Source organism: Oscarella lobularis, chromosome 16, assembly GCF_947507565.1.
Source record: "Oscarella lobularis chromosome 16, ooOscLobu1.1, whole genome shotgun sequence".
Lineage (NCBI taxonomy): Eukaryota > Metazoa > Porifera > Homoscleromorpha > Homosclerophorida > Oscarellidae > Oscarella > Oscarella lobularis.
Genome location: NC_089190.1, coordinates 339,058 through 351,273, shown reverse-complemented (window position 1 = coordinate 351,273; position 12,216 = coordinate 339,058). Strand labels below are relative to the sequence as shown.

Below are 12,216 nucleotides of genomic sequence, written 5' to 3'. Positions count from 1 at the left end.
ATCATTATCTAGTTTAATTATTTTCAGCAAACTTGAGGGGGGTGCTCGAGCACCCAAAGCACCCCCCCTGGCTACGCCACTGCCCGGATAGGGAAGCGGTGGAGTCAGAACAACGAGAAGATGAGAGCGAGTTAGAAGCCAGTCGAAGCAGCCGCAGGCTCAAATCATTAACGTTCGAGAAGAGGGCTTTATAGAACATATGAAGTATTCGAGTCATATCCACTCTCTTATACTCCTTGGAGGGAAAAACACCGATTGTCATACTCGGAATACGTCATCAGTCATAATTATTAAGATAAATGTAAAAAATATTCACTTGTACACTAGCTGGCCTCGATATTTCCCAGAAATATCGAGGTCAGCTAGTGTACACGTTGAGGAGGGATTATTAGTAATGTAATACCTGACAATAGTTTCTAAAAAATGTTTTTTGTGGAACTCGAAATTCCGCTACGAATTCTTTGAATGAACGTCGGAGGTGCCAAAAAGCTTTTCTTTAGGAATCAATATGACGGTATGTTCGCACCTATGAAGTTCTTAGATTGGAATCCTCGCTCTTCCACTTGTGAAGCCGTATACGTAAACATACGTCATTGGAACTGGTACCACACTTCATATAGTAATGCCTTCGTGCCTTAAGTCAACGCCTTAGCACACGGCCACTCTCAATTCTCCGCGATGCCCTCCGTTTCTCCTTGGACGATTGGCCTCTGTGTGCTCTTACTCGCCGTCGCGTCACACTGTCAGACGCCAGAGACGTGCGAAGTATACCGAGCACGCCCGTCTTTCGACAACTCTGTTCCAACGTCTCATCCATTATCTCATTCACTCGCTTTCCTAACGTACACGGTCATTCTCATCAGCTCCATGTTGACGGGGAGCTTTTTGCGTTTCGGGACGTCGTGAGCAGCGACTGTGACATTGACATCAAACTGTTCATCTGCCTCTATTACTTTCCGACGTGTCGAGAAATAGAGATAAGTTCAACGGAAAGCGTTCCGGTAGTGCAGCCGCCCTGTCGAGACTTTTGCCTTCGTATCGAGGGTTTCTGTGGGTCGGAAATTTCCATTCGAGGCCTAGCCCTAGACTGTTCCGTGCTACCTTCCTTCGACCCAGTTGAGCCGACGTCCTGCTACGATCCCTATCATCTCATTGTTCTTAATGAAGTAAATACTGCGAATGGCAATGGCTTGAATTTCGTCGAATTCTGGGATTTCGGGATGATAGATACCATTCTCGATAATTTTTTTGTTGCTCTTTATGATGCAGGCGGTTTCCTCTTTGAGTCGTTCGACCTGAACGACAAAAAGACGCGAAACGGATACTTCGCCATTGGAGCAGCTTCAAATATCCTTTTTAATAACGTTGACCAAACAGCAGAGGTTGCGCTGTATCGGACTCAAAGGCAAGTGAAAACGCAGGAATTCAAGTTTTGTGATTAATTTTTAATTGACGTACACCAGCTCTGAGAACATTTCATCTCCCACTTTGGATAAACTTGTTGACGCTCTGGTGTATGTAAGCGAGAACGATTCAGTGCCGACAAGTTTGCAAATATTTCCAAATGATGCAAGAATTTTTCCCGGTAGCTTTAACTCCATTAGCCGCTGTTACAGCCTCCGACCATTGACAATTAATGCATTTGATTTAAAACCTTTCTCAATCACTAGCGACAATAATTGTGAACAAGAAGAAGTGGAAGTTGCTGTTGTTGTTCAACCAGGCTTGGAGACATTTACCGGTTCAACACTGGAATTTCTTACAAAGAAATGCTGTTTTAGCACAGTCGTTTATTGCGTTTTTGAGTAAATCCGGTAATGGCACTCAGTTCTAGGAATCTTACCACTGTTTCTTTAGAAAAACGAATAGTACAGGATTTTGCACCAACAGAGATTATTGGATGTCGGGAGAAGTGCATTTCGATAATCAAATATATGAACGGTACATTTAATTGATTATTTTGAAATTTAGGATATGGCATGTCCTGGCTTGATAGAACTAAATCGTTCTGCCATCTTAGTGCGGAGGCACTAGCGATTTCGCAGTCCAATTCAGGAAAGTACGAAATAGAAAATTTCTTCATATCTATATCTTGTTTTTTGTTAACGACAGGAACATTTTGCAGCACACATGTAATGATGAAATCTCTCAAGAAAAAATTGTGAAGCTTGTGTAAGAAGACATTTGTAAACTTTTAGTAAAATAATTATTACCGTTCTGCAGACTTCAGAATGGAAAACAATTTCAATACATTTCCCATAACGCTCTCAACGGCTTTCAATCGATTGATTCCAGCGTGTATAAGCAATTTAGAATTCAACAAAAATTGTTAATTTTTGCTCGCAGGTGTGAAAGCTATACCGAAGAAACGTGCCTAAAATTTATTGCAAGTCATTTTTCAAACAATTCCGTTATTGTAACAGGCGAGGCATTGTGTGATCAATCTCAGAACTATATTGGCTATACGGCCGGTTTGACTTGATATACTATTAGGCGCTCCATATATCACTAACACTTTTAGGTCTTTGATGCTTTGGAGTCGCTAGCTCTCCGTGCCCAGGAGAAAATTCTAATTGGACTGCATCATACCGCCCTATTACATTTGGCTACGGTATTCTGCGCGTTGAAGTCGAAGTGCTATCATCGGGCATAAGCATATTCAATTGCTCGATATTGGAGCAGTGTAACACTTCAACTGTTACGGCTCGGGGAGGTACTTCGGTCGACAGTAAGTAATGCACTAGTTACTATAATAGCACAGTACAAGGTCATTTGCCTCAGGCTATTATCGAATCCATTCTGTCCGAATTTTGAATATGTAATTAACTGACTTATATCTCGACCTTGTGAAAAGAACCGTTGCGAAGCTCTCGATTAGTGTGCTGGGTCCCGTGGTGTGCATGATGCGCACCCACAATAAGTTTAACCGACCTAAGGAGATAATGGACCATAACCTCTCCATTGACGTTATGGACATGCAACCTCCGTAGGGCCGGTTAAGTTAGGGGATATGCAGCTCTGTCGGTTGATAAATTATATCGAGTACTCACTTATACCCTCTCCTATTTAGTTACCTACATGGGAGAGCAAAGCTATACCTATATCGTTTCTGTCGTCGTAAGCGACAACCCATTCGTGTTCAATATACGAGGAGTGGAGTTCTTTGAGATCAGTTTGGATTTCAATGGAAAGCGAATGGTCTCTCTTCGCCCCCCTGTCATCGAACTAACACCGCCCACAAGATACTTGGCTGCTAGCGCTGACCCTTCAGCTGGCACGTACACAATCATCGATCGTTTTGTCTGATATTGTATAGACCTGAAACGGAATTGAATTGAAAATTTTTGATGTCATAAAATTTTAGTAAAATTCAACAATAATGTTCTGTCCTTGGTGCGTATAGATATCGGCTCTAGGTCCATTAACTAATTCCTCTGTGACACCAGAGCGATGACAACTGTTCATACATGTAAGGATAGACTGCGGATGCTATCCGGGTAACCGTTCAACAAAAGCTTAACCTTTTGACTGAATTTTCCTCGCGGCATCTTTCGGCGACGGTGGACTGTTTTTCCAAAGTGCTTCGTAAGGCGCTTGAATTTTTAAAGAAAAGTGAGGCCCCTTAAAGGGACTCACAAGCAGTTTTTCGAGTTTCAAAAAAGAAGGAAAGGCTGGCGTGCTCAAGTCATATTTTCTTAATGAAGGTACTATGATGGCCTACTCTGTGAAGTCTCATTCGAAGCGTTCCCGTCGTTCTCCAATACACCACAGTCTATTAGATGCGTAGCGGTATCGAGGCTCAGTTCTCCTCCGTCGTAGGTCGAATGGTCTTTTCCAACGACCAAAAGTAAGCCCTAAGGTGTGTCTCTTCGTAGTAAGATTCATGCGTTCGTCCGACATTTACAGCTGCCGTAGCGAGCAAAAATGTCGTGGCCCGGGTGGTAGTGAACCCTCAAATGGGGCCTCACCTTTTGTCTCATCGTACAGTGCCTAACGCCTCTATCGACGTCGCTTTAAATAACAGTAGGTTGATCGTTCGCATAACATAACACATTCAAAAGATGTCCTTTTTTTCAGATCTATTGAAAGCGGTCAATGATTGTGTACGTTCCGGCTGAGGGATCGATTCGGAACGCGACGTAGGTTGATGGGAAACCCTGTCTGATCACGGGAGGGCGAATAGCGACCTTTTGCTTTTCATTGAACAGGAGACGAATCTCAAATAATTCGACTCCTCTAATGTTGAATGTGAATGGAGACTCGTTTGAAGTAACGGAAACGGTGAAGGTAAAATTACTTTCGTCGTCGAAGTTAATCACTAAATAGAAATCGCGCGTGAATATTTTGAATTTCCCACTCCACTCTTACATTCAATCGAATCATTTTTCTGAAAGGTGACATACGAGTTTGGAGTGACGTTGCAAGGATTCGTTTTTGAGCACGTGAATTCGCTCGTGTTAGATAGTACTTCGACCCTGAATCGTAAATCGCTGTAGTCGCTCGTTTTTGAAATGACTATAGCTTTCCAAGTGGAATTTTTTCCTGAACACGGAGAGTTGACGTCTCCAAAACATGCTAAACCTAAAGACATGAGTTGTTAGAACACGCTCCGCACCGTGCATTGCATTTATGTAATTGAACCGGCTGTATAGCCTATGTAGTTTTGAGATGAATCACACATATCGACGCTGTCTACTAGATCGGTGTTGTTTGCGAAATGACGCGCGAGAATATCCGAGCACTCGTTTTCAGTGTAATTTTGACATCTGCGCAAGACGTTTTGAGTTTTCTTAAATTATTTAATTATTTATGAACGCGTCTTCGTACATGCTTGAATCGATCAACGGAATTTCGTTACGAGGGCCATAGGTAATGTATTGAACGTGTTTTCCATTGTCTTGTCTGTAAAGCGTTGAATTAGGACATTTGTCTATGATAGTTCACTCACATAAAACGCAAGTTTCGTTCGTTTGAGAGTACTCTTTCACACGTGTTTGTTATAATGTCTCTGTCATAAAAACCCAAATTGAACTGTATTTGTTTAAGTTTTCATTTTCTTACCTTTCCATTCTTGACTGAGCTATTGCCAGTACTTCTGCACTAAAGTCGCAGAGCTGCGTACTCCTATACAGTATATATATATAATCCTAATTTTTTAGTGGAAATGCTACTGTTTGTAAATGTCGTAATTCAAATATTCTTCGTGCGACATCCAACGGTCTCGATTAACGCAGTAGCCTTCATTGTCTATTTTTCTAGAGTAACAATTTCATCAAACTCCAACGTGCTCCACATGCATCATTTACCCGAAAACGCAGAAAATGACCGTATCGAAGCAGCACTTTTTTGTAAACAAGTCAACGGAATTGTTAATTGCAAATTTCTCTAACCCCGTTTCAATAGTTTTCACTTCTTCTTTTGGGCAATCGTTTTTGGCGCCAATCGTGGCCTCTGTAAGGTCATATGCCTCGTCTGTCAATGATCGGAGACTGTAGCATCGACTGAAGGACGTATTGCTGCTCCCAGAAGGTGTCGGAAATATTTGAAGAAGAGGCGGCACCCAGGCGTTCGGCTCAATGTAAACCAGAGCGTCGACAAGATCAACTGCACTCGGGCCTGATCCGTCCTGGAAACTAAGGTAAACGTAATTCATTTATTTTGATTTTTTATGTTTTGTATTTTCCTGCCTGTTAGTTCGATAGAGCGCAACTGCTATCGTTTCACCGACGGTATTATAATCTATATCTGACAATTGTCCAATTGTGATGTACCCGCCCATTTTCGTTGTTTCTCCGGTCAGGTTGAATGACTGAGCCGTGGTACCATTCGAATTATAGAAAACAACGTTAAAGAAGTCAAGTAACGTATCTTTCATTCCGAAATTCCAAAATTCAACGAACTGTGGAAAAAGCTCGACGTTCACTTCATTGAGAACGATGAGATGATAGGGATCGTAGCAGGATGTCGGTTCGGCCGGATCAAACGGAGGTAATAGGGAGCAGTCTATACCTGAAAAAATGAACTCAAACACGCACTTATCCTCGAGTCGAAGGCAAAAGTCTCGACAAGGTGGCAGCACAACAGTAACATTTTCACTCGTTTCGCGACACGTTGGGAAATTATACAGACAGGCAAACAGTTGCACGTCGATGTCGCATGTACTACTCGCTAGATTTTAGATGCTTTGGATCGCCGCGTTGGCTTCACTGGCCCGGGAATGGCGAGAACGTTTGGAAATCGAGTGAATTGTATAGTAGACAAGACGTTGGCGCATATCTGTTGAAAGGCCGATCCGCTTGCCACTTCGCACGTGTCGGGTGTCTGGCAGTGTGACGTGACGGCAAGTAGGAGCAGATGAAGGAGAGATGTGGAGAGAGAAGCGAACGGCATTGCAGACGGTGCGGTGAAGGGCGTTGGCTCAAATGAATAATGCATAGAATCAAGGGCGTGGGCTCAATTAAATGGCATTTGTTTATTTTTTGCCCGTATGTTTTCACAATGTCACCGGAAGGCTTCCCGTCCGCGAAAGAGTAGGCCCAGACCTTTCTACCGTATTACACGTGGAGAGGGAAGTTGGCCTCGTTCTCAGGCCCTTCACCAGCTAGCGCGGGCAACCCGCCCTAACTGGTTGTACTATCAAAGCTCTTTTTTCACTTGCATAAACTTTGGGGGCTATTTTACGTGCTACACCTCTAGTGAACTTATTAAGAAATAACGATTTTTATTTTTATTTTTCTTGTACATCTTATACGTAAAAGGAGCTAAAGAGGCCATTTTCTTTCGCCGAGATTGTTCGTCAAGCATAGATTTGCCGCGTTGATTTGCGCATGCGCCTATAAAGCCCGTATGTTTTAGGGTAACCCGCTTTTTGCCAAAAAACCAAGAAAAAGGCGTTACCCTACAACATACGGGATCTCGAAGTAAAAACCGTGCGTGCCTTTATTGACGCTGTTGCCATAGTTGCGCACAAAATCAATCTAGTTGCGTTTTATATAACGAATAGTTACTTCCATTAGATAAAAAAGACAGAATATAGACAGTAGGCCAAGACGCTAATCAACAAAACTCATTAGAGAACACTTAGCGACTATATATTGTATAATTGTTGGGAATCAACGCAGCTCAAGGTCTGAGATAAGAGCTGTTCTTGCAGTGCTCAGACGTTGGCTCCTCTCAGAGTAACTTGTGTCTAAGTCGACCTTATCGTCAGATGGAGTTCGCTTGCAGCACGATCGCACTCGAACGTAAGCGTCCTTCCAAAATTTACGAAAGTCTTTGGCCGCCCAAAAAAACGCGACGAGGAAAAAGAGGGAGCAGAGAATAGCGACCCGATAGACGATCAAGAATGCAAACGTCATATTTTCAACGGTCGACTTTTCCTCGTTCCGACACTCGTCGTTCAAATGGAGATAAACGCATTCAACGTAACCTCCAAGGTTGTCGAGATCGACGCTATTCCGTACCATGACGACGATGAAGCCGTTTAATATTACGACAATGTCGAGGATAAAGACGACGATTAGAAGAAAGACGAAACGACGTTGAAGATCGTCGAGTTGACTGACGTGTTTCGCCTGCTTTGCGTCTTGACCTTGCACAGACGCAAACAGCTCCTTTCGATCGAAACTCTAAAGAACAGTCATCTTCAATATAGTGCAGGGCTCAATGAAAACTGAGCCGAACTAACTAGGACCAGAAGAGAGGGAGGGGGAGGGCTTTGTTGACCAGTTTAGACTCAATTATCTTCTACTTTCTTTAGAAAAGAAACAAAAGGGTATCTTAATTAAGTTGCACTAATAGACTTTGAGACGTTCCAGCTAAACGGGATAGTCTAGCCTAAGTTCACTTATTTCCGATGGCTAGACACGGTTTGAGCCGCTTTCAGATTGGGCATAGGCACGCTAGTTACATCGTAGCAGGAACAGTAGTGCTCACAGTAGATGTTTGACAGTCTCTAAGCAACGGCATGTAGCCACCAATGTTTAGTTAAAATTACTTTATCTGACTTGTGGTAAGACTTCTTTTCTAGATTAGTAGCTTCTTGCATTTTTGCCTACGTATTACACCATACCTGTTTCTTCAGTGTGTAAACCAGATGAACAGGCCATAATGACTTGTTGCGGCAGAACAAGGGTGAAGTAATTTAAGGACGTGCTGTTTATTATAGAGCAGGCGTAGCAAAGAAGAGGATTATAGTAGGCACCTCCACCTTTGAACCAATAGGGAATGAGAGCAAATATCAAGGAGGTGCCCCAGACAAAAGACGCCTCAATGGCGTGGATTGCGTTTCGGTGAGCAACAAACACGCGGCTTTTCGACTGAACGATGGCAAACCAAAGGTTCACAAAGCCAACGACGCACCACGATACGCCAGACGTGAAGCAAAAATTTTGAATTATTGCTAAGAAACATACCAAAATTAATGTCCAACTTTTTGTCTAATTTCTTACTGCGAATGATGGAGAAAGTGCAAGAATCCGATTGCAAAGCTTTGAGAAGATCGCGCTCATCGCAGCAAATTGCCTTCGCTCGTCCAAGAATTCGCCCAACCGCTTCGGAAAATACTGCAAAACAAACGACTCGTCTAAAAGATCAAACGATGAAGAAGATCTCACTTAACGACACAAGAGAAAGCATGATATAAAACGAGACGACGAGGTGAGGAAACTTCTGCCTATATAAAAGACGCACATATATAACAGGGCATGGGTCCTTAGCCCACGGCTCAAAACCTTGTGCTAAGAACTTTCATAACCTGCCTATGTTTAGAAAACTAACTTGGATTTAATAGCTATAATTGCGACCGAAGCGGCGATGAATTCGACTAGACCAACAATGGCTGTCGCTGCAAAAAGAACCGAATCGATGGTGGACTTCGTCCTAACCATTGCCAGTTGAGACAGGAAACGTAGCAGCACGGGATAGAGTCGTTTTGAAAAGTCAAATCTTTCTGGCAGCCTTAAAGAGAAAATCAATTCATAAGCTAAAGCATTCAATGTCGATACAAATACCTAAATTTGAAAACTCATCGAGACAGTATGAATTCATCAGAGACACGAGAGCCGAGCTGCTGATATTAGCGAGACCTATGCCGGCTGTAAGCTGATCATACGAAATGTTCAATGTACGCATTATTCCTCGAATCTCAAACGGAGAAAGCGTTTGAAAGATTTGAGACGAACTGCTTTGAGGACGAATAAGGACGTTCAAGAACTGAGAGCACTTGGGCGTGCTTAGTAAAGGAAGTAAAGAAGGAACGAGACTGAGTAGGCGTTGCTGCACACCCTCTTGCTCAAACAAATTTTTCGACACACTGCTGGGTAGAGTAACTTCGACGTGACAACTGCTCCCGTTAATAAAGGAGACGTTTTGCTTAGCAGCAATTTCCTCCTTCAAGGTAAGAGATTGACTTGGGGTATTGTGAATGAACGCGTTTTCGTACCAAACGCTCCGAGCTGAGGCCCCAGTCAGGAAATACGAAGACGAGTGATGGTACGGACGCTATGGCAAGCACCAACATGCCGCAGACGATCGCAAAGAGCTTTAGCTTTGCATTTCTAGTTCCGCCTTGCAATGCCATGAATGTAGATCTCACGTGAGCAAGCGTGAGAACATATAGGAAGCACGAGACGATGACAATGATAACGAACGCTTCCTTCACACTGTAGAGAGACATGACAAAATAATCACACTGAATATTATTTATTTAAACTCACAGTTTGTGATTAAATAATCGGATGGATTCCGCCGTTACCTTAGAAACAAGTGTGAATACGAGGCATTTCCAACAAGACAAAGGCTTCTTACAATGCTACATCATATTACGTGAATAGTTTTGCAAATCATCTTCATCCCATTTCATGTGAACTTCATCTGGATTGACGTCTAATGAAGGATCTCTCAGATAAAGAACCAGCTTTACATTTTAAAAGTAATACTATAAGATTGTGCATTCAACGACAAGCCAAAGCCACAAAGGCCACGTAGCATTCGTCAAAATTCCCCTCTGCTTGGCTCTCTAATAAGACACCTTGAACGACGACTGACTTGATTCGCAATGTGAATGGGACCTAACAGAAAGGCGTCAACGGGTTCAACTATTTACGCAGAGCTCTTGATCATTGTCTACTTTAGGCGTCCTATAGTGAAAACGACGCCAGGGGCATTCAAACGTCCTCCAACTTTTTTTGATCTTCTTTCGCTTTCGCGATTGAGCTCCGCTCCGAGCGGTTGGAGCTAGAGCTACACTCGTACGATCGATGGCGTACGAGTAATTTGCATGTGATCGTGTAACAGCTGGAGTTTCGCAAAGGAGTAACGTTAGCTAACACAACCATTAGAAAAAGATGACGTCCTCCGTTTCTAAAGAAAGACGACAAAATGTGTTTGACACAGTCAGTTGGTCGTATTCTCCTGACTGTTTAAATCTAGATTAAAACTATGATTTCTGAGAATTTAGATTATTTAGCATAGCAGAAAAAAACCGACATTCTCAATTACTCACAATTATGTCTTACTTATCTATAGTGAAGATCTTTGCGACCTGGTACGTTCCTCAAAGTCGAGACAATAAGTGAGGCCCCTTTTGAGGGTTCGGCACAAATCGGGCCACGAGACATTTGCTCGCTGGGGCCGCTGTGAACATCGCTCGAACGTATAACTTTAAGGACAAGGAAACACACCTCTATCCTTAGCTACATTCGTCGGAGAGGAGCATTCGATGGACGACGAAGGAAAAACTTTACTGTATTTTTTCCATCCCGAATTTCCATCGCTCTTGACCTTTCACCCCCTTTTTAACAATTTTGACGCGGGAAATATTTAAAATCTGTTCCTGGCCGAATTATAGAACAATTGCTTAAATGTTTCGCTTACACAATAGCCCCAGAGACCGTTTCTAATCCGATTAGAACACGATAGACGCTTTGACATCGTTCGAGCGAGGCCCGCGCCCAGGAGAATGCGAGAGCCGCTCAAACTTCGTGCTTCGTAAAGCATCCGGGTAACTGACAACGAAGAGGTGTTCTAACCTTTTTGAGTGAAAGTTGTTCGGGACGTCTTTCAGTGACGGTGGACTAAGTTTCCAAAGTACTTTCCTCGGCGCTGGCTTCTAGACGGAAAAGTGAGGCCCCCTAAGCGGATTCACCATCACTTTTTCGCATTTCATATTAGAAGGAAAGGCTAGTTTGCGGAAGTCGATCATTCTCTCTGAAGGTACTGCGATGGCCTACACTGGGACGTCGCAGTCAGTGCGTTTCAGTCGTTCCCTATCGCGCAAAAGCCGAATTGACCCGTCGCTATATTAGTCTGGATGCCACACCCTCTCGCTCGGGGAGGAGAAGCAGGGACCTCGTCACAGCTTAACTGCGCTGAAGAAGGGTTTTGTACTTTTGTACAGTGAAGTTAATAACGCAACAGACATTTTAAAGCGTTCTTCGTTTTTCGGGGACCCTTTCGAAGTTTTCGCGTCTCAGCTCGTTGCAAACAAAACTTGTCGCTTGATTTAGAGGATGTAACATTAGAAACTTGAATTCGAACTGATAGTTGTCTGAAAGGGCGATTGGTTTAGCGTCTAAGGCGCAGTAAGCTACTTTTTCATCTGAATGAGCTAGTAAAGCCTTCAGAATTAGTGTTTTCACACCGGTAGGTACGCGAAAATGTTGAGCATGTCATTACACTACGCGGTGCTTAAAGTCGCTTCGCTAGAGAAACCTTCACGCGTTTCGCGGGTCTCTACACCGCGAAGCTCAAAAGCTCTTCGAAAACGCTTTAAATCGCGTCTAGCTACCGCGACACCTTTGGGCAATGATAATCTAACCTATTAGAAGCTGCCAAGGCAGCTAGGTTAGAACAAATGAGGCTTCGCTTAGATGCTACGGCCTTTTTTATTTTGAGTGGCACGCTTTCTGCCACTCAGAGGTCATGCACGTGATCAAGTGACGTCACCTGCATAAGCTCTACAGATCTGCCTTTTGGCTTTATGCACAGAGTGAGAACGTCGAAATGACAGCGAATACAGTCTCCAAGAACGTGCAATTAAGAATCGCCGTTTTATCGTAAGAAAGGTATGCACTATGATGGGCGGTTCAGTCTGTCCACGCTAACTTAAGGTGCCTCACTTTACTTTAAAGATTGAAGCGCCTTACAAAGAACATTGGAAAAACAGTCCACCGTCGGCGAAAGATGCCGCGAGGAAAATTCCGTCAAAAGGTTGAG

At 43.3% G+C, this 12,216-nt stretch overlaps 1 protein-coding gene across 1 annotated transcript; it reads right to left on the bottom strand.

Annotated features, from left to right (window-relative positions):
* Window positions 1–3,713: 3,713 nt before the first annotated feature.
* On the bottom strand, window positions 3,714–6,367 carry LOC136196468 (uncharacterized). Its single transcript, XM_065986020.1, has 9 exons — window positions 5,688–6,367; window positions 5,307–5,633; window positions 5,172–5,255; window positions 5,062–5,124; window positions 4,949–5,008; window positions 4,828–4,902; window positions 4,642–4,766; window positions 4,369–4,581; window positions 3,714–4,318 (listed from the first exon to the last, which is right to left on the bottom strand). The coding sequence occupies exons 1-9, from the start codon at window positions 5,873–5,875 to the stop codon at window positions 4,080–4,082; spliced, it is 1,374 nt and encodes a 457-aa protein (XP_065842092.1). The 5' UTR covers window positions 5,876–6,367; the 3' UTR covers window positions 3,714–4,079.
* Between the last annotated feature and the right edge of the window lie 5,849 nt (window positions 6,368–12,216).